General features: G+C 32.9%; 1 protein-coding gene across 1 annotated transcript; it reads right to left on the reverse strand.

Annotated features, from left to right (window-relative positions):
- Window positions 1-21,574: 21,574 nt before the first annotated feature.
- LOC125491936 (uncharacterized) lies at window positions 21,575-22,396 on the reverse strand. Its single transcript, XM_057390814.1, has one exon. The coding sequence runs from the start codon at window positions 22,394-22,396 to the stop codon at window positions 21,575-21,577; it is 822 nt and encodes a 273-aa protein (XP_057246797.1).
- Window positions 22,397-22,647: the final 251 nt, after the last annotated feature.

A 22,647-nucleotide genomic window follows, 5' to 3' on the forward strand; every position in this document is an offset into this window, starting at 1 on the left:
TTTAGGGTACCTCGAGGTAAAAGTTAGTGATTGTCTTTGTGAGTAGGCATATTTTCGATAGTAAGATAAGCTAGTAACCCTCTTTTTTGACAAACATGAAGGTAACTATTATCTAGTTGATGCGGTATATACAAATCGTGACGGATTTCTCGCACCTATACAGGGCAAAGATACCACCTCAAATAATGGGGTGATAGACAACCTGAAAGCGCGGAGGAATACTTTAACATGAAGCACGCTAAGGCAAGGAATGTTACAGAAAGGACTTTGGATTACTCAACGGAAGATGGTCTATACTTAGAAGCCCTTCTTTCTTTCCCATTCGGACTCAAGGTCGTATTGTTATGGCTTGTTGTCTAATACATAAGTTAATTAGGAGAGTTATGCCTTCAGATGATATAGAGGAGGTAGAGAGTGAAAGTGATGATGAGTCCGATGATTCTGATGATGAAATTGAGTTTATTACGAATATTACAACTTCTGATCGTTGGACTACATTTAAATACACTAGCACAAGATATGTTTAATGCGTGGAGAGCACGAGGTCGACATGCTCATTAGCAAGTAAACGTAAGCATTTTTAGTTCATTTCATTTTTTTTCTTCTAGTGCTTTTAGTTCAGTTGCATAATATTCTGTTCTTAAATATCCTTCTACTGTTTTTAGTATTGTTTCTTACATTATGTCTTTAAATATCCTTCTACTATTTTTAATCTGGTTGCTTATTATTGTGTTTTTAAATATATTCTGCATATTGACATTTACATACATTAATGGTTTCATAAATAGGATGGTTTCTGACACAACCAATCAAGCTTGTGAAGAGGGCATCAATAGAGGGAGAGGTAAAAACAAAATATTTTGGACCGTACATGAAGATAATGTGCTCATAAAATCATTGCATGAGTTGGCTAGTGATCCTAGGTGGAAAAGTGAAAGTGGATTCAAAAGTTGCTACAAGAATAAATTAGAGGAAATGATGAAATGTGAGCTTCCCGATTGCGGTTTAAGAGCTGATCCACACATCGAGTCAAGAATAAATCATTATTCGGAGAAATACTCTGCCTTAGCAGAGATGTTGTCTCTTTCGGGATATGGGTGGGATGCTGAGAACAAGATGTTGCAAGTGGAAAAGAAAGTGTTCGATGATTGGGCAAAGTTATGTGAACTATAACTTAAGCTATCTTGTGAAAACTTTTACAACATGTGTTGCTATTATCTGTGCTACTTGTTGTACTATCTGTGCTATTGCCTATTATTGCTTGTTCTACTGCATGTGTTGTGCTTCTTCGCAACAAAATGTGGCGTTAATTAACACTATGTTATAGTTATTTTTGTTGACAATGTTGGGGATGATTTTCTTTCTAATCATGATCAATAATTGTACTTGCTACCTTTTCTTGCATAGTCTCTTTCCTCATTACTTCAAATTAGATTTATATAACTCCAATAATCAGTCCTATTATAGTCCACTGTATGTAACTAATCTCCTTGCTTGATTGATTTATGTTCTTTGCTTCTGTAAGGACATGATAAATTGTATATCTGAAGAAATTTTTATTTAAATTGCTTGGGGTAGAGTTTCAATGTTTAAGTGTATCCTAACATCTTTGAATTAAAAACTCGTCAAAATCCATGCTATTTGTGTTATCTTATGGCAGACTAGAGCGAAGGGAATGTATGGAGTACCTTTTCCTCGCTATGACATACTTGTTGAAATCTATGCGAAAGACAAAGCAACATGAGATATGAGAGAGTTCTTTTATGGGTCAGTAAAGAACATGAATTCTAAGATTGAAAAGGAGCTATTAACTATGGAGAGTGATGACGAGGATGATGCCATTTCTACAACTCAAAGTCGGAAGCGTCCATTGAAGAAAGAGGTTGATCTTTCAACTCCCTTATAGAAATTAAACCAAAGAAATTGAAGGACTTTAAGGATAAGGGACGGAAAAAATTATATGAAGGTGATCAACTAGTTGCTTCCCTTCATAGTGTCTCAACAAATTTCATCAGCACCATTTTAGAGAACATCAATGCTAATCTTGCAACCATGGCTAGTACGTGGTCAAAAGCTGAAGAAAGGGAACAATAATTGGATGAAAAAGTTAACAAGATATTAAATGAGGTTATGAAATTAGAAGGTGTCTCTTTATCTGAAGCCTTGGAAGCAGCAACAATTCTAATGTCACATGAACATAAGCTCATAATTTTTTATCAAGCTCCGGTGAATCTTAAGAAGCAATACATTCTTGATCTTCTTAGGAAAACATAGAGCTAGAACTTTTATATCAACTTTATGATGTATTTTTTTTAAAAATTTTAGACAATCTAATTTTTGTATTTTACAGTTAATCATGACAGGTTCTAAGTTTCCAGAATATATACTATTATAATAAATTTATAGCGCATCATATGCTTGTGTAAAACTTTTATTAATTTGTATCATGGCTGATTTTTTTAGCCTTCTACTATTACCCTTCTTGTTATATTACAGAATTGCAGTGAACCAAACAAGGGAATGGAATGGGTTAAGTTGAATCCATTCCCCTACTTTAATGGATTCCTTTCCAGTTCCTTTCCTTTAGTTCAACCAAACATGGGCTTAAGGTTCAAGCATATTACATACTTACTAAAATTAATATAGATTGATAATTATTATTGAAGATTTTACGTATCAAAAGCTTACAACAGTTCCAGTTACGTCTCGAGTTGGTAAATGAGAATTAATTTCATGGTCATTCATTCTAATGGATACAACTCTTGTAGGACAACCTCCATCAGTAAATCGGATTGTATCCATTGATATTTCGTTCTTGGTCCAATAATTTGTGGTGTTATCCTTCTCTGGCCTAGAACTTGGCCTCATTTGTACAAAATATGCAGTTCATATTTGAGCAGAGATATCTGATAAAATTTGGGCGTGTTTTGCTGGAAGGAAAATAACTAGCTAGTTTTTTATTTCAAAATTTGTTTCTTAGGCTAAAATTAATCTTCCTAAGCCCCAAAAGTATTTTCCTATTATGAGGAAGGAATGTAAAAATATTGTTCTTTCACTTTTCCTTTTTTCTCTAATTTTTCTATCAAGAAAATGTACAAAATAAAAGGAAGTTTGAATTAATTTCCATTCAAATATACTCCCTCCCATCTCAAAAGAACTTCTTGTTACATCTTGGCATATAATTGTTAGTTGGAATGTAGGGAAAAATTGAAGTCAATCTTATAGGCTATAGAGATATGTTAGTGAAAGGGGTTATCACATGAAATATGAAAAAGTGTAGATGACGAAGAGTTAGTGAAAGGATCCACATCATGATTGATATTAATAAAATTATCGTCTAATAATAAAATCATGTTGGTTGACTACTCAAATAAAACGCCCATTGTTGTTAAAATTTCGATCTAGATTTACAATCCTACAATTCTACGATTGGGAAGACCTTTTCGATCCCGATCCTACATAAAATCTTAATTCAATAAGATCTTTCGATCCTACCCAACTATACCCAAATTCACATGGTAGGATCATAACACGATTCTACGATCCTTCAATTTTACGATCCGATTTAATCATAAAATTTCACAAAATAATTCCAAATATTATATATCTCCTATTAGCTTTTAGCAGAATGTTACTTCAGAGTTCAGTCCTAGAGTATTGAAATACTATTACCATTTGGGAATAAATATCATTATTAATGTGTTTAAAGTTCTAACATGTGTCTTTTGACCACGTTATAGCATAATTGACACTCATATACACTATATCATAGGATCTTAAGATCCTATGATTCGATCATGCCGATACGATTCTACCAATCCTTATGATTCAAAGTAGGATTCCCATCTTGATAACATTGAAAACGCCCACGAAAAACTTTTTTTAAATTTTTTTTTTCGTTTGAGCCAAACACAAGCACAACTTAAACTAAGCAATATGAAACATTAATGAAATGCAAATCCATACATGGGGATGACAATCATGATTATTTAAGAGAGGATGATTGAAGGCTGGCTGCTTGTAAAAGTCTATGCAATCATATATGTTGCCGTAATTTGTATAAACGAATATTATTGATGTTAAGTTTTGAATAGGATTTTTTAACATGAATAATACAAACTTCACATCAAAATTCCTCTAGTAGGTAAAGTTGACCGTTAACCTGTAAAACATGTAAATTTTTTTAAAAAAAACTCCAAAGTCTCTTCCTCTTCCTCGCTAGCCTACCAGCATCCTGCCATCACCCCACCACTACCCCACCACCAAAAAAATCTCCTCAGAAACCTAACCCACAACCACAAACCCACAACCGCAACCGCAACCGCAACTGCAACCGCAACGCGTAACCACAACCACAAATCCACAACTGCAACGCAAAATCGCATAACCACAACTACAAACACTAACCCACGACCACAAACCCACACCCCATAACCCACAAAGAAGGGAGATCGAAAGAGGAGAGAGAAAGGAGATCGAGGAAGGTGAGTTTGTCTTCACTAGAGGTTGGTGGCGGTTGTGGTTGTGGATTTGTGTTCGGTAGCGGAAATCGTGAAGGTTGGTGGTGGAAATCGTGGAGGTTGGTGGTGGAAATTGTAGAGGTTGGTGGCAGATGTGGTTTCGAAATAGGGGAGGGGCTTTTGTGGAGGTTTTGGGGGGAGAACGAAGAGAGAGATTAGTTGAGGGAAGGTTGGGCAGGGTCGTGGTGGGGTGGGTGAGGGAGAATTAATATTTTTTGTTTTTCAACTTTAAATAAAAATTTAAAAATATCAACCAATAAAAAAGCGACACGTGCCCTACTAAGTGCCACGTCAGTTTGTTTACCTCCTACAACAAGTTAACAACCGGTATTATCCTACTGAAGGAATTTTGATGTAAAGTTTGTATTATTACATAATAATCAATAGTTTGTATTATTGCAAGAGAACGGCCAAAAATTTATATTATTCTTGTTAAAAAATCCTTTTGGATAACTAAAGAAATCAATTAGCCAAGTGAGTGTATACTCTAGTAAAATGTTATGTACATACCTAAATTATCTTAACGGCATAATATGATCCATCTACCTGCGCAAGTATCAAAAGTTCTGATAGAAGGAAATGGAGGGAATCTAAAATGAACTAAAGTGAACCGAACTCAAATAATAATAATAATAATAATAATAATAATAATAATAATAATAATAATAATAATAATAATAATAATAATAATAATAATAATAATAATAATAATAATAATAATAATAATATATAATAATAATAATAATATAATAATATGATAATAATGATGATAATAATAAAATAATGATGATGATGATGATGATGATGATGATGATGATGATGATGATGATGATGATGATGAGATGATGATGATGATGATGATGATGATGATGATGATGATGATGATGATGATGATGATGATGATGATGATGATGATGATGATGATATGATGATGATGATGATGATGATGATGATGATGATGATGATGATGATGATGATGATGATGATGATGATGATGATGATGATGATGATGATGATGATGATGATGATGATGATGATGATGATGATGATGATGATGATGATGATGATGATGATGATGATGATGATGATATGATGATGATGATGATGATATGATGATGATAGATAATATAATAATAATAATAATAATAATAATAATAATAATAATAATAATAATAATAATAATAATAATAATAATTGTTGTTGTTGGATCCTAGAAATGAAGGGCTGACAAAGCGAACACGTGGACCAATCAGAGGTGTCCACGTGTCCTTGAAATTGGAGGAGAACTTAGTATTTTCAACTATTTGATTCCCCTGATATTGTAAAGCCCACTTTTGGACGGAAGGAATAACCAAAGGTCAATTCTCAAAAAACGACTGCACATAATTGGCTGAAATTCAGCCTCCAATCATTGTCAGTCACTTGTCAAACTCTGATTGCAATGCCAATCAAATGCCCCCATTCTAGGATGACATCAAGTGACAACTTTCAGTTTCCAAACACCATAAATAGTTTTCTCAAAATTAGGTAAAAGGTAAATCATTGAACAATGTGACATTACTCAGCTAAAATATTCTCTCTCTTTTTATCTCAACACCTGATTTCATACCTAAACTAATTAAAGTTTTGAAAGGGGGAACCGCTACCCATACCTCCAGGGTTGATTCCTTTTTCTACAAGCTCGGAGTGCAGAGCTAAGGAATCATTGCACAAGTCTCTCCAAGAACATTTTGAAGAAAGAAGTTGCTTGAGCCACAAGTAAACAACAACAACAACAAGAACAAGAATAAGAAGAAGAAGAAAAAGAAGAAGATCAACAACAACAAGAACAACAACAACAACAACAACAACAACAACAACAACAACAACAACAACAACAACAACAACAACAACAACAAGAACAACAACAACAACAATAAAAAGAACAAAAACAATAAGAACAACAACAAGAACAAGAACAAGAACAGGAACAACAACAACAACAACAACACCAACAACAATAATAATTAATATTAGTATATTTATAATAATCATAATAATTAAATATAAAAAAATGTCAATAATTATCAAAATTATAATTAATATTAATTAATAACATTATGATACTACTACTACTAATAATTGATAATGATAATAATATATATTAATAAGTAATTATAACAACAGTTATTATTATTGATAATTAATATTATAATAATAAAAATAATAATAATTAGTAAAGATAATAATAATTAATTATGATAATAATAATTATGAAAAATAATCATAATAATAATTAATATTATTAAATTTTTAATAATAATAATGATGATGATGACGATGATCAGAGTCCGAATGAAAATCGGATGGAACTAGGTGCTATTTGGTACAAGAGAAAAACAACCAGAATGTAGTGAGCAATGGAAGATGGACTAGAACTTGGTGGTTAGGGCCTAGGATGATCAGAGTCCGAATGGAAAGCGAATGGAAATAGATGCTCGAGAATATCTGGAAGCAAAGAAAGCTGCTGCATTTCAACGGTCGACCACATGGTCTACACCGTATATGAGAGATCCCTCTTTGAAGATACTTTCTTGGACAGAAAGAAAAATTCTAGGTTAATTATCCCCTCCTTCGTCCAAGGCAAGAAAAAGCAGTAGTGCAGTCGATTTTCTATCGACGTGCTGCCCCATCAAACATTTCATCTAATCATGTTTTTAAAAAGTACCGTAAGGAGTTCATACCCACTAAAGAGCAGTTGGGAGCCCTCCGAATCAACTCATCAACTCCCTTCTCGGCAGATCATGGAGGCGCCCCCTTCCCAAAGGTTAAACTCCCTAAAATTTAGCCATTTGATGGAACGATTGATCTAGACGATCATCTTTCCGCTTACAAGCATCAAATGTATGTTCAAGCAGGAGAAAATGTTATTTGGTACAAGAATTTTCCGGCTATTCTGAAGGGAGTGGCTCGTAAGTGGTTTCGCAATCTTTCTCTTAATTCAGTTAACAATTTTACTGAACTTAGTTAATTATTTACCAATCACTTTGTAGCAAACCAGCAAGAACAAAAGATAAGCATTCATTTGGGTAAGGTCATTCAAGGTCCAAAGGAAGCTCTTTGGAGTTTTGTTAAGAGGTTCCATCTAGAAGCTTTGCACATTCAATATCTTAATGTTGGAGTGGCTTTTAACGCCTTTATAGAGGTCCACAATTTAAACTTAACCAGCAAAAAGCACGTGCACTGCTGAACTGTCTAGGCGGCTTGTTCACCAGGCCTGAAACCGCTTGCCCGAGCCCAACTGCTTTGGAAAAACCAGAACTTCTATGGAGGTAGGGCGCCCACCCGAGCCATAACACACCTGTGTGAGTCTATAACTTATAGACCCTCCAGGGTCTATAACAGTCACCCGCCCGGGCCTACTGATGCCCCCTTGGGCTTTTGTTGTTTGCCTTTGCTTCTTCGCACTTTCTTCCTTCCTTGCTTCCTTCAACATCTCCAATTAAATCGAAAAAATCTTCCACTTAGGAATCTGTTTAAGAAGAGAACATCCTACCCTAAATATGTGAGAACCATCATCGTCATCTCTCCATACATTGTTTACAGCCAAACTCGCTTCCTCTTCACCAAAGAATGCAACACCGATGTCTCAATCAACCCTGATCCGTCATCCCTCCAAACACGTCACGCTCATACTCCCACCTAGATGCAAACTCAAGAATTACCACCATGCTTCCACCTTGACACAACATCCTCCACGACTTCACATTGTTTTTACACCAAGGAAATGTCATCGAAGTTTACAACAACTTCGATAGAAAGACATCAGTCTACATCGACTTCGTTTCTCACCGGCAACACCTCCAATCAGTTGTACCATCTCAACAGAAACCTACACACCCTCCTACACAAAGATCAGTTTATCTAAAAGAAAAACACAACCAAATGAAGATCCCTTCATCCTCCATCCAATGATGATGAATCACTTCCTTTCTGACCAAGGAAGTACATTGAAGTCTCATCCAACTCTAACAAAACAATCACATGTTAATTTTTTTTATCTACTCTAGAAAAATTATAAAATATACAATTGCATTATTAATTAGATAAGCGTGGGTTAAGTTTTAGTACGAATTACCTTTATACATGATTCGTTTTGCAAACTGTAGAATGACTATAATTGCACCATTAGCTCCCTCAGCATTGATGTAATTTATCATCTCATCAGCATGTGTACCCCATAAAACACATGTTAAGTTGTCGTTCCTATTTCGAAATAAGAATACAAAAACAGCCTAATTGTTATATTAAAGCTACAATAAAATACAAACTATGGAAAAAAATTATATCCGAAACTAAACATCTATATATACATACTTTGTATTAACCAAATCAATAGTCATGCATTTCGGTTTAGCGGTCTTGGTTACTTCACCATATGCAGTCAATTGGCCAATTATATCTATATGTAGATAAAAAAAAGTTACAACTTAAGGTGTACATTTGAAATGAACTAAAAGTAATAGGAATAGAGAAATTAGTAATAGAACAAATTAAACATACCAATGAGATAAACATCAGAACCTTTTTTGGTCAAAATATCACCAAATGGAACAAATTCTAAACCATATAGTGGGATATCCGAAGGATTGCAATCCACTATAGATGATCCATAATTCATTGATATGGTGAACTTATGTTGCGTAGTTAGCTCGTATACACCATTATCACGTAGCAAAAAGTTTGAAATTTCTCTAAATCCTCCTTCCTCAAACCTTGGCCAAAAAGCAATAGTTAGGTTCCTTCGAATGCTAGCATGTATTTTTGTACCGTATATAATATAATTAACAATTAGTATTGTAAATGAATACGTATATAATATAATTAACTATTAGTATAATAAACGAATACAGATATTAATATACATCATATAATTACAGATCACATACATGTACATCCATCAAAATCATTTCAATGCTACCAGCTTCGAGATTGTTCATAAAGTTTGGCTTTTCATAAACCCAAATTATCCAAACTTCAATACTGATATACTTTGTTCCCTTAACCAAATCAGAAACGTTAACTATTTTCTTAACAGGTGCATCATTTCGGGATGCCATTTGTAAAGCAAAGATATTATATTGAAAGATGGAATAAAGTGGAGTAAAAGATGAATTAAGATTAGGGCTATGAGTGTGTATCTATATAAAGTAAAGTAAAAGATGAATTAAGATTAGAACTATCTTTTAAGATGCAGCTGTTTAAGGAAATGATTTGGTCCATGCACGTCCCAATTCATACCGTGATTGTAGGAATTAGTTACCTAAAATCTGAATCTTTCATAATCAATGACAATCTTAATATAATATATCATCGGATATAAGATTGCTGACAATAGTTTGTTACCTTAATTTAAATCCTTAAATCACTCAAAATCAGATCAGAAACTACAGCAATGAATAATATATCTATCCTATTTTAACTTCGAATAACCTATATATTCCTGAAATATAATTATTACGAATAATGGTATTATGATTCCTTCTCTATGAACGCTGAGAATTAATATATTTTCATATGTTAAAGATTATACGCCTTAAGTTAGCCATAATATATTCCCATATATAATAAATTAATTGAATATATTTCCTTAGTGATATAAATCTCCCATATAATTTCATACCCCCAAAGTCGTCATATTTTTTTATAGATATAAAATATATATTATAATGCACAATGTATCTTACCTAAATTGGTGTGATTATATTATTTGATTACCTTACTTACAATTACATATTCACTCCAAATCTACTACTAATTTAGCACTGAGAAAGATATTTTGAATACTTAATATACTAATAGATTACCATGTATATGTAAGTATATATATTCTGAATCTTAACTAAGCCAACTATAAAGAGTACACCTATTTGTAATGTAATCTCATGTGTTACAGATGGGAAGTTTAAGGATAACTATATAAATTATTGTGATTTAGGCTTGTAAATAATAACTTTGAATTAAGTAACTACAAAATATTAAATTTAAATCCACCATTTACATCGGTTACTATAGGTTGTTCGTGTAATCATTATGGGTATTATTTGCACCATGGTAAATTTAAATCCACCATTTAATGAAATGATCGCTAGAAATTAGTCATCTATAATCAACAAAAATAATAAAGATCAACTATATAACCTATATATAATTTATTAAAATGACATAATCTCTCTCAACTGCAAAAAGCTTTTAAAAATGTTTTGATACTATCACTCACCATGTATAGCGAGATAGATATTTTGATTCTTAATTAAGAATAAAATAAAGATTAGGCCTATATATAATATAATCTCACGTGTTCAAGATGGAAATCTTAAGGATACATATATCATAATTGCATTTAGTAAAACAGTATCAGAGTGAAAATATTAAATTCATAATAAACATAATTTGCGACAAAGTATTTATTATAAGTGTTTAATTAAATCTATGTGCTATACTTTGATAGGTGGACAAAGTGAACATAAGTTTCACAACACTAAGTATGCGTCCCTTGTTGTGTTAGTCTCATTTAAATAATATGCATAATAGTATTAACATTAGATATTATGTACTTGTATAAAGTATGGAAGATATATAATAATAATAACATATCTTATTGAAAATAAAAGTCTTATTATGAAAACAACCTTAATACAACTGAAATAAAACTATCAGTATTAAATAAAGCAAACAACTTAACATAACTATTTCATATCTAAAAAAATCTATTGGACCAATGATAGAAAAAATGCTGCTTCGCGATTACATAGGTATGCATCACATAAACTATTGAGATCATCGGCACCCAATGTGAAGTAATCTCATGTGTCGAAATTGTTGTGATATGCATGAAGGTGTCCCTTATCACACTTTATCACTTCATCTGATTCAGTAAAAAATTTATTATTTAACCAAGGGGAAACCATCATCTCTCATAGAGTTTGTCTTAATTCAACCAATTCATCTATTCCATGATGGCGAAAAACATTTAGTAATAAGGTTACACCTTCATTTTTACGATCTTCATTCACATTGCATATGAGCAGAAGTCCAAATAAATAAGTAGCCAAGACATTGCCCTTAGAATGTGCCAATTCGATGTTCTTCATCCCTTCATCTAACAACACATAGGTAAAATATTGTACCTATGAAAAATTAGTTAGTTATGTTGATAATGTAAATAAATAAATATACATGGCATAACATTTCATTAACTAAAAATTTACCAACTTTACCATGCCATAGCACAAAAGTGCTCCGGGGTTCTTGTATTGAAAGCACAGATCAAAAATTTTGTTCTATTTTCATCAATTCGCCAAGAACACATGTATAATTGTTCAAAAGACACTTTCTCATAAATCTTCTCATCATATGACATATCATTAATAGCCTTGCAACTGAAAAAAATAATACCATAAGATGACAACAAAATTTATACATGCGTCGAAATGATACATAATGTGTGAAACACTTATATAATTAAGAATTATAAAACTTACGTCAATTTGCATGCAAATAAATCAGGTGCATTTGCAGCACCGACGCGTGAAAAAATTTCAATAATTATCTCAGTAGGAAGGGCGTGAATAATGTTAGGCTTTTTTGGGTTTGGAAATGCCATGCTTGAGAGTATCTGAATTATAACTCTGTGGCGTAATTATAAGGGAGTGAGTAAATTGTAAAATATATGCATGTACTCCCTTCGTTTCCTAAAGATCTTCCCTCTTTCCGTTTAAGTGCATTTCGAAAATATCTTCCCTCTTTTACTTTATTCCTTATTTGGAATTTTTTTTACCCTTTTTACCCTCTCATGTCCCTATCATATGGTCCACCATTACATTATTAATTCAATTGTACTCCCTGTTTCTCTCCTATTTTAACCCATTTTTATTTGTTTATTTATCTTAACTCCTTTCTCTCTCCTACTTTACCCACTTCACACCCCACACAAATGGATCATCCTTGATATTTGTAGGAACAGTAACAAGGAAGATCTTTAGGAAACGGAGGTATTATATATAGGCTATATATAATATGTATGAAAAAGGCATGATTGGGGAAAATGGAAGGATGTGCCTTTTGGCAAAAAAAATTTAAAAACGAAAAGTAACAATTTAATGGCATAGATTATAAAATTTCATAATTGTCAAATTTAACATATATATTTCCCAATTAATAGAGTTATTATTATAGTAATTTTTACTAAATTCACTATACCATATTTCCCACTTAATATTTTTTTAAAAAAAACGTGACTAATGATTGGAATATTTTCTTTGTAAATCACTATTTATTTACATAATAGATTTGTGTATTAATGTATGTGTTTGGTAATGAATCAATGTGTAACAAGGTTAATGAAATCAAAATCTTTAATACACATAAGAGTATCAAACGCAGAGATTCTCATATTTGAATCAGAATAATGTACCAAAGAGAACAATAAAATATTAGTCACATTTTTTTTGATAGATCTGAAATAAGAAAACAATAAAGTAAATCTACTGTTTACCTATTTTTATATATACACGTTAATATATTATATAAATTAGCTTATTTAATTTTGTTTGTATTAACATTTATGAAACAACGAAGTGGTGGAATTATATGATTTTACAATGCATTACAAAAGTAATAAACTTACAATTTCATTGAAACAATTTGTAAATAAGAAAGAAAAAATACACAAACTTGAAATGCATAACAATTATGTTTTGTGATCCATTCATTTGCCATATGTAGGAAACTTGCAAGTGAATTGATAAGCACACTCTTCGGCCCAGTAAACGTGTGTAACATCTACAACTTCATGAACTTTTGATTTCAAACCTAGCAATGTCGCTTCAAGTACGAATACATATGCATCTCCAATATGGGCGATAAGTTTGTTCCGTAGGTTGTCCGTGAAATTAACCTAAAAAAACCATTAAATTATAATGCGAAACTTAAATTACAAATTGGTTGTAATGTAGAAGTTTATGCTTTTACATACATACCTCTTTACGTTTTTTTGGTAGATCAAGAGTGGACATTTGTAATATAAAACAAATTTGCTTGTAAGATAGTCCAACACATAATGACCCACTTATATCCTTAATTTTAATATGTATCGATAGGCAATCCGAAGTATGAACATAAATCTTTTCTATTCTCCCAATAACCCTATACTTGCATTCCTACAATGAAATAGTGAATCTCATTTTAATATAGTTATATAAATTAAAACGTAAAAATACCAATAAATGTAAAGAAAATATGAGATAGGACATACTCCGCTGTAGTTGTGAAAGTCAGAAATGGATAAACGCATTGAATTTGAGATGCATAGTAATCTATTGAGGGGAAGAGGAGTCCTATTTATCCATATCGTCTTGTGTCGAACAAATTGATCAGTACAAAACCTAATTTATACAAATAAAACATGTATTTAATTGAAGTTATAATTACGCACATGATTGAAAAAAGCCCAAAATGCATAAGTATACATAATAGCTTACCATTGCTTTAGCTTGCTTGCAAACTTTGTCCTAGGATTGATCATGATTTGTGTGCTTTCAAGGGCTAGCAAATAAATGCATGTGAAATATAGTGAAAAAACAAACAGTATCTGTAAGCATGAAAGAAAAAAATTGTAAACCTGTGTTACCTAAATCATTGAATTTATATGCTTACCATCGTCATTTTCAAAACCACTCCTCTTGCTAAAACAACCATCGGTTTATCACAACTAAAGTTTTCTACATGGTCAAAACAATTGTCGACTACACATAGTTTCATAGCAGTGTAACTGATATCCGTAGAATTAACAAATCAATATGCTTTAATGGCCAAAAAAAAACAACTACGATTACATGAAATATAAATCGCAGCAATATAGAACTACATCTTGTCAATTATTATGATATATTGTTTGTTGCATTGTCGATCTATTTTTGCTTGAACACGTCCCATATAGATGAGCACTCCAACAACAGCTAATATTCAGACATTTAAAGAATTCCACAGTCAAACACGTGTCTATTTCATATGTATTACAATAGTTAAATTAATACTAAAAAACGTGAAAAATGTTAAAAAAATATTGTTGCAACAAATGAAAAAAATATAAGATTTTAGATTTATTTAAGGGGGAAATATACAATATACATATACCTTTCTCCATATTGTCAACATCAACTTGCCCCTTCAAAGAATTTAGCAATGTGAAATCCTCTTTTCGCACCCTATTGGTATGAGGATGCATTTCACAAAAACTTGTGACATCTTAAGACAAACAAACTATCACAATAGGAACCAACTCCATGTTCAATATATATAAGACAAAGAATAACGCAAATAAAAGTATGATTCTGCTAAAATCAATTTTTTTGGAATAAATCAATGAAATTTTTTTTGGAATATTTGTTTGTAAATCACTATTTATTTACATTTTAGATTTGTGTATTAATGTATGTGTTTGGTAATGAATCAATGTGTAATAAGGTAAATGAAATTAAAATCTTTAACACACATAAAAGTATCAGACGCATTGATTCCCAAATTTGAATCAGAATAATGTACCAAAGAGAACAATAAAATATTAGTCACGTTTTTTTTATAGATTCGAAATAAGAAAATAGGCCTTGGTAAATTAAAATATTAGTCACGTTTTTTTATATAGATCCGAAATAAGAAAACAAAACTGAACCATATTATCTATTACATCATCTATATTAAACTAAATTCATGGCCATGAAAAATTAAAGAGAGATAAATGGTACTTATTATTTAATTTGAAAATTAAAGACAGTACATGAGAAAAAGAAAATAAGTCATTCTTCATTACAACATCTCATTTCTGGACTGCCATTCAAGCCAACACCTCTAGTTACATTACTGCTTTATTAGAGAATCCAAATACTCAACTGTTTTCTTAGCTTCTTTTGTAGCAAGTTCAATCTTATTACGAAAGGAGATAATCATACCAACATAACCCATGGTTTCTTTATCGATCTTCTTCTTCTTCTAATTTATCTAATGCTCGTAGAGAATTTGCAATCTGCTCATCAATGGCAGACCATGCTTCAAAGAATTCCATCATAGCCTCATTAACATTGTTGACATGTTTAGCATTTTTACGATCCATTGTATGAATTATTTCAGTTTTTCAGAAAATAGAGGTTTACTTAACTTTAAAAATTTGAGCTTGCAATTTTGTGAACCGTTTTTTTTGGTTTGGTAGTGCAAAAAACCGAATTGCAATGAATGCATTTTATAGGCATAAAAACGCCACTTAATGTCTTGCATGCATTAGTTGGTAGTTCATATTTAATGATTTAGGTTTGGTCAAATCAGAGGAGTAAAAATTGAATTGCAATAAATTGGCATAACATTTACTTTCTCCAACCGTGAATATGCAATTTCTGTTTTTGTTATATTAAGTTTGGCAATTAAATATTGTATTTGTCATGGCATTTATTTTGTATTGCAAATAAGAAAAACATAATACTGCATTAATATAAACTTGCTTGTAGACAACTTGAACGACAACCTAGCACAAATTTCCTAATCATTATTTGCAATATAACCCAACAAAATTTTATTTCTAAATCGAAGAAGATTTATGTCGACCAAATTCAATTCATCGAAACACTCATGGCACACTTTATGAAGCCTTGGAAGAGAACAATGTAGGTAGTACAATATCATATTATCACAATCCAAGTACGTCATAAACCCAGTTTTTGATGAATAAACGTCTTCAATAGTATGCCATATAAGCGAATCCAAACATATATCTTGTGTGAATTCAGTTGATATTTTATGACATGAGAGACGACCTGAACGGAACAGGGTTAAAACCATTGCATCCACATCAAGGAAATTAGAATGTGCCAATTTGGGGTGCCACCCTTCTTCACACGTTTGTCCTTCTGATTTAAGAGTCGAATCTTCAATTGAGGCAGATTGTGCTTCAAAGGAAACTTGATGACTTTCATGTTCAATTATGGACGTATCACATATATGGTTGTTTGATTTGTGTTGTTTTTTTATTTTTACAGGTAATTTCGTAAATATGCACAAATAAACTACAAAAAAATTGTTTTATGATGTGACATGGCCAACCTAAAGACATCATTTTTACTCTCTTCTAAATTCTTTCACTCTCAATACGCTAAGTTACTCATCCAAAGGCCATTACCAATCGTATTTATACTAATTATGTCCATGTATAATTAAGGTCTTTTTTGAATTTATTTATGTAATTTACTCACAATAATAACTAATTGTTTCCTTAATATTAGCCTAGCTAATTGGTTTATTTGGGAACCTAAATAATTGTTTACTTAATTATATCGATTATGTATCAATTACAAAGTGTGATTGACGTCAAGGTACACTACTAATTGACATTTTTTTTTGAATTAAACGTGCAATTTGATTGTGAATCTTATTGATTTCCTAATTTAGTGCAATCTCAAATCAATTATATGTTCAATTATATGTGTGATTAAGGGCAGATTTAATCTAATTGTCCGGTTGAGATTGTTCTTTGATTGCCTTGCCACGTGAACTATCCCATTGAGCTTCGAATCAATCTAAACAATGGAGCATGCCACATGGGCAAGAAAGCTCTAACTGAACGCCACGTGACCTGAAGGATTCTATTTTAAATATATATATATATATATATATATATATATATATATATATAGATAGATAGATAAGTAAAATTGTAGTATATTGAAATAAATTTGTTATATAAGATAATTTTTTGAAAAAAAATTCAAAGATAATTTTAAAAAAATTGATTATTGTTGTAAATAAACTGAAGAGAGAAGAGAGAAGAGAGAATCGTCTTGTATATCTTATTCCATGTAGTCCGGAGTATATATATATAATACAATAGTTAGGGTTTGCTTGGAGAACAAAACCCTAGAATATCCCGGATATACTAACGGGGGTATAATGGGCATCCATATTATATTTCATAGCACTCCCACTTGGATGTCCATTATACAAAATAAAAGTTCTCTCTTAAAATAAAATATTTCCTAATGCGCGTAAGATGCTGCCTCATTAAAAACCTTACTAGGAAAACCCAGTGGGAAAAACCATGGTTAAGGGAAAAAGAGTGCAGCGCGCATCTACTCCCCCTCATGTTACATAACTTGAGATCTTTGAGACGACGTAATCCAATACGGTAAACTAATTTCTTGAAAGTAGCGGTGGGAAGTGCCTTGGTGAATAGGTCTGCCAAATTTTCACTTGAACGAATCTGTAGAACCTGTACATCACCATTCTTCTGCAGTTCATGGGTGAAGAAAAATTTTGGTAAAATGTGTTTTGTTCTATCACCCTTGATGTATCCTTCCTTGAGCTGTGCAATGCATGCTGCATTATCCTCATACATAACTGTTGGAGCTTCTTTCCCTGTAGATATGCCACAATCTTCTCGTATATGTTAAATTACGACCTTAACCATACACATTCACGACTAGCTTCGTGGATAGCTAAAATCTCTGCATGGTTGGAAGAAGTGGCGCAATGGTTTGCTTCATGGAACGCCAAGAAATGGCAGTACCACCACTTGTGAACACATATCCTGTTTGTGATCGAGCATTATGGGGATCAGACAAATACCCTGCATCTGCAAAACCAATTAAGTCTCTTTGGGTTGGTTAGAAAAGAATAAACCCATATCTTTTGTTCCTTGGAGGTAACGAAGTACATGTTTTATTCCATTCCAATGCCTTCGAGTTGGACATGAGCTAAACCTTGCTAGCAAGTTCACAGGAAATGATATGTCAGGTCTCGTATGGCTAGCAAGATACATCAATGCCCTATTGCACTTAAGTATGGTACTTCAGGACCAAGGATTTCTTCATTGATTTCTCGAGGACGGAATGGGTCTTTATCAACATCAGTGATCTTACAACCATTGGGCTACTCAACGGTGTGTTGATCCAAATAAAACCTTTTTAACACCTTTTCCGTATATGTTGTTTGATGCACAAGGATTCCATTCTTTAGATGCTCAATTGTAGCCCCAAGCAAAATTTTGTCTTTCCAAGATCTTTCATCTCAAATTCTTTCTTCAAATATTCCACTGTGTGTGAAATCTCTTCAGGGGTCCCAATAATATTTAAATCATCAACATACACTGCAATTATTACAAATCCTGCCCCAAATTTCTTTATAAAAATGCATGGACTGATAGGGTCATTCTTATAGCCTTCACTTAATAAGTACTCACTGAGGAGATTATACCACATACGCCCTGATTGCTTCAATCCATAAAGAGATCTGTTTAATTTTATGCAGTAATGTTCTCGAGAATTAGAATTTGCTGCTTTAGGCAGTTTAAATCCTTCTAGGACTTTCATATAAATGTCATTGTCCAGTGGCCCATATAAGTAGGCTGTACTACATCCATTAAACGTAAATCAAGTCCTTCTCTTATTGCCAGACTGATAAGAAATCTGAAAGTAGTTGCGTCCACCACAGGGGAGTATGTTTCTTCATAATCAATTCCAGGTCTTTGTGAGAATCCTTGTGCAACTAAACGTGCTTTGTATCTCACAATTTCACCATCTTCATTCTTCTTTCGCACAAAGACCCATTTATGTCCCACTGGTTTTACACCTTTAGGTGTACGGACTACTGGTCCAAAGACTTCTCTCTTTGCAAGAGATTTTAATTCTGCCTCAATTGCTTCCTTCCATTTTGGCCAATCATCTTTGTGCACACTCTTCAATAGACTTTGGTTCATGATCCTCATTTTCTTCCATAACATCACTGCTACATTGCATGCAAAAATTTCATCGACGTCGATTTATTTCGGTTCCATTTTATTCCAGACATGACATAATCAGTTGAGATCTCTTCATTGTCAGGTACCTGAATTTCTTCCTTTGCCATGTCTAAAGTCTCTCCTGGAGATCCTTCAAAATTCTTTGTTTCCTCGGTCTGGCCATTATCAATTCCTGCTCCTTTTCTTTTCCGAGGATTCTTATCTTTGGAACCAATAGGTCTACCACGCTTCAGGCGTGCTGTAGACTCACTAGCAGTTTGATGTTTTCCTTCTGGGACATCAATTTTGATTGGAGCATTCACAGCTGGTATATGCGACTTGGTTACTCTATTTGGGTCAGTAAATGCGTCTGGCAATCGATTTGCTAAGCTTTGTAAATGAATTATCTTTTGGACTTCTAATTCACATTGTTTATTACGAGGATCAAGATGAGATAATGATAATTCATTCCAACTGATTTCCTTCTCCAGCTGTTTATTCTCTCCCCTAATGTTGGAAAAACTGACTCATTAAAGTGACAGTCTGCAAATCGAGCCTTAAATAGATTCCCTGTGGATGGCTCTAGATATTTAATTATTGATGGAGATTCATATCCAACATATATTCCTAACCTCCTTTGAGGACCCATCTTAGAACGATGTGGTGGAGCAATTGGAACATATACAGCACATCCAAAAACTTTTAGATGGGAAATATTTGGTTCCTGACCAAAACCAATTGTGATGGGGAGAACTTTTGATTACTCGTTGGCCTATGCGAATTAATGCTGCTGCATGTAATATAGCATGTCCCCAAGCAGAGATTGGGAGTTTAGACTTCATAAGCAGTGGTCTAGCAATCAACTGGAGACGCTTTATTAATGATTCAGCTAGACCATTTTATGTGAACATGTGCTACAGGATGTTCAACACTTATCCCAATAGACATGCAATAATCATCAAAGGCTTGAGAAGTGAATTCACCAGCATTATCAAGGCGGATTGCCTTCATAGGGAAATCTGGAAAATGTGCTCGTAATCTAATCAATTGAGCAAGTAGTCTCGCAAACGCCAGGTTGCGAGTTGATAGCAAGGATACATGTGACCATCTACTCGATGCGTCAATTAAAACCATAAAATATCTAAATGTTCCACATGGTGGGTGAATTGGCCCACAAATATCTCCCTGTATACGTTCCAAAAAATTGATAGATTCAAAATCTATTTTGGTTGGTGAAGGTCGTATTATCAACTTGCCTTGTGAGCAAGCAGCACATGAGAAATCATTAGGAAGAATCTTCTGGTTCTTCAATGAATGTCCACATGAATTTTCAATTATTTTTCGCATCATTATTGAACCAGGGTGGCCCAACCGGTCATGCCAAATAGTGAAATTATCTGCAAACTTCCTGTTTACTATGGCATATGTTTCAATTGTATTGATTTTAGTATAGTACAGACCAGTGGAAAATGCAGGTAATTTCTCCAAAATATTCTTAGTGCCTTGGGTAATACTCGTGATATGAAGGTATTCAACATTTCCTTCACTTATTGTCTCAATATGATATCCATTATGGCGAATATCTTTAAAGCTCAATAAATTTCTTTGAGATTTGGGAGAATATAGTGCATCAATGATTTCAAATTTCGTTCCCATAGGCAATAATATATTTGCTCTTCCGGAGCCTTCAATTATCTTGTACTACCTGATATAGTACTCACACTATGTTTCTTTCATTGTCAAATAAGAGAAATATCTCTTGCTTTTTAGTATGGTATGAGTAGTTGCACTGTCTGCTAGGCATAAATCTTCACCATTCATTGCTAACTGAACTTGAGGGGCATTCATATTCTTCAAATAAATGAAATAACAATAATATATAAGAATAACTAAATAACCAAAATTTAACAATATAAAATCATAGTACTAACAAATAAAATCTAAAATAAAATAACATAATCCAAACAAAAATCTGTAGTAATAACTTAATAAACGAAAACAAAGTTTTATTCTTTAAATGACTATAATCTAATCTAAGGATTGATTATTCCCTTCAGGGATGGTGAAGAAATCAGCAACTTCCAGGTGAGTTGTATTGCCACAATCAAAGTCACCTTCGCCATCTTCGTACACAAGATTTGTTTCTACTTTCTTTCCATTTTGCTTCAATGATTGTTGATAAGGTCAACCAAGTGTTTTGGTGTACGACACGTACGAGACCAATGACCTTTTCCTCCACATCTGTAACATACATTGGTCACGTTCTCATTTTTATCTTTCTCTTGTTTGTTATCATCTTTATTGTCCCCTTCTGGTGGGAATATGAATTCTGGAAAAGAACACCTCGGCCTCGACCTCGACCATATTCGTATCCACGTCCACGTCCACGACCTCGACCATGTCCGTATCCACGTCCACGTCCACGTCCTCGACCACTATTGTTGGCATGATATTTTTCTTTCCCATTATGGGATGTCGCATTCGCTTCAGGGAATGGAGCAGAACCAGTTGGACGTGATTCATGATTTTTCATCAGTAGCTCATTATTTTGCTCAGCCACAAGGAGACAAGATATAAGTTCAGAATATTTCTTAAATTCCTTTTCACGGTATTGTGTCTGCAGGACAACATTATTCGCATGAAAGGTAGTGTATGTTTTCTCTAGCATTTCTGCATCAGTGATTTTCTCTCCACATAATTTCAACTGTGAAGTAATTCTGAACATAGCTGAGTTATATTCACTTACAGACTTAAAGTCTTGTAGTCTTAAATGTAACCAGTCATAACGAGCTTTGGGTAGTATTACAGTTTTCTGGTGGTCATACCTTTCCTTTAGATTACTCCAAAGGACTTGTGGATCTTTCACAGTCAAGTACTCAATCTTAAGACCCTCATGGAGGTGGTGGCGAAGAAATATCATAGCCTTAGCTTTGTTTTGACTTGTTGCTTTATTTCCTTCTTTGATTGTATCACCAAGGTCTTTTGCATCTAGGTGAATTTCAGCATCTAGCACCCAAGACAAATAGTTCTTTCCAGTAATATCAAGAGCCGCAAATTCAAGTTTTGTAAGGTTCGACATAGTACACTATATACAAGTGAATATTGCGAAATTAGGACTTCATATCAAATTGTAATTCAAGTAGACTACTCAAGTCAATAAACGAAGGATCTCAAAGAGAAAGCAATAAAGGATCTCAAAGAGAAAGTAATTTCTACAAAATAAGTTGAATGGTATAATTTTCCATAAAAAAAAAAAACATGCAATGCCCACTTAACAGTGAATTAAGTAAATCGCATAAGGCTAAATAGATCGAAAATAGGTAGCAATCA

Source organism: Beta vulgaris, chromosome 7, assembly GCF_026745355.1.
Source record: "Beta vulgaris subsp. vulgaris cultivar EL10 chromosome 7, EL10.2, whole genome shotgun sequence".
In the NCBI taxonomy this organism is placed as follows: Eukaryota; Viridiplantae; Streptophyta; class Magnoliopsida; order Caryophyllales; family Amaranthaceae; genus Beta; species Beta vulgaris.

Excerpts from the sequence above, each read along its gene's own strand:
- LOC125491936 (XM_057390814.1), bottom strand. The coding sequence starts at position 22,396 with ATGTCGAACCTTACAAAACTTGAATTTGCGGCTCTTGATATTACTGGA.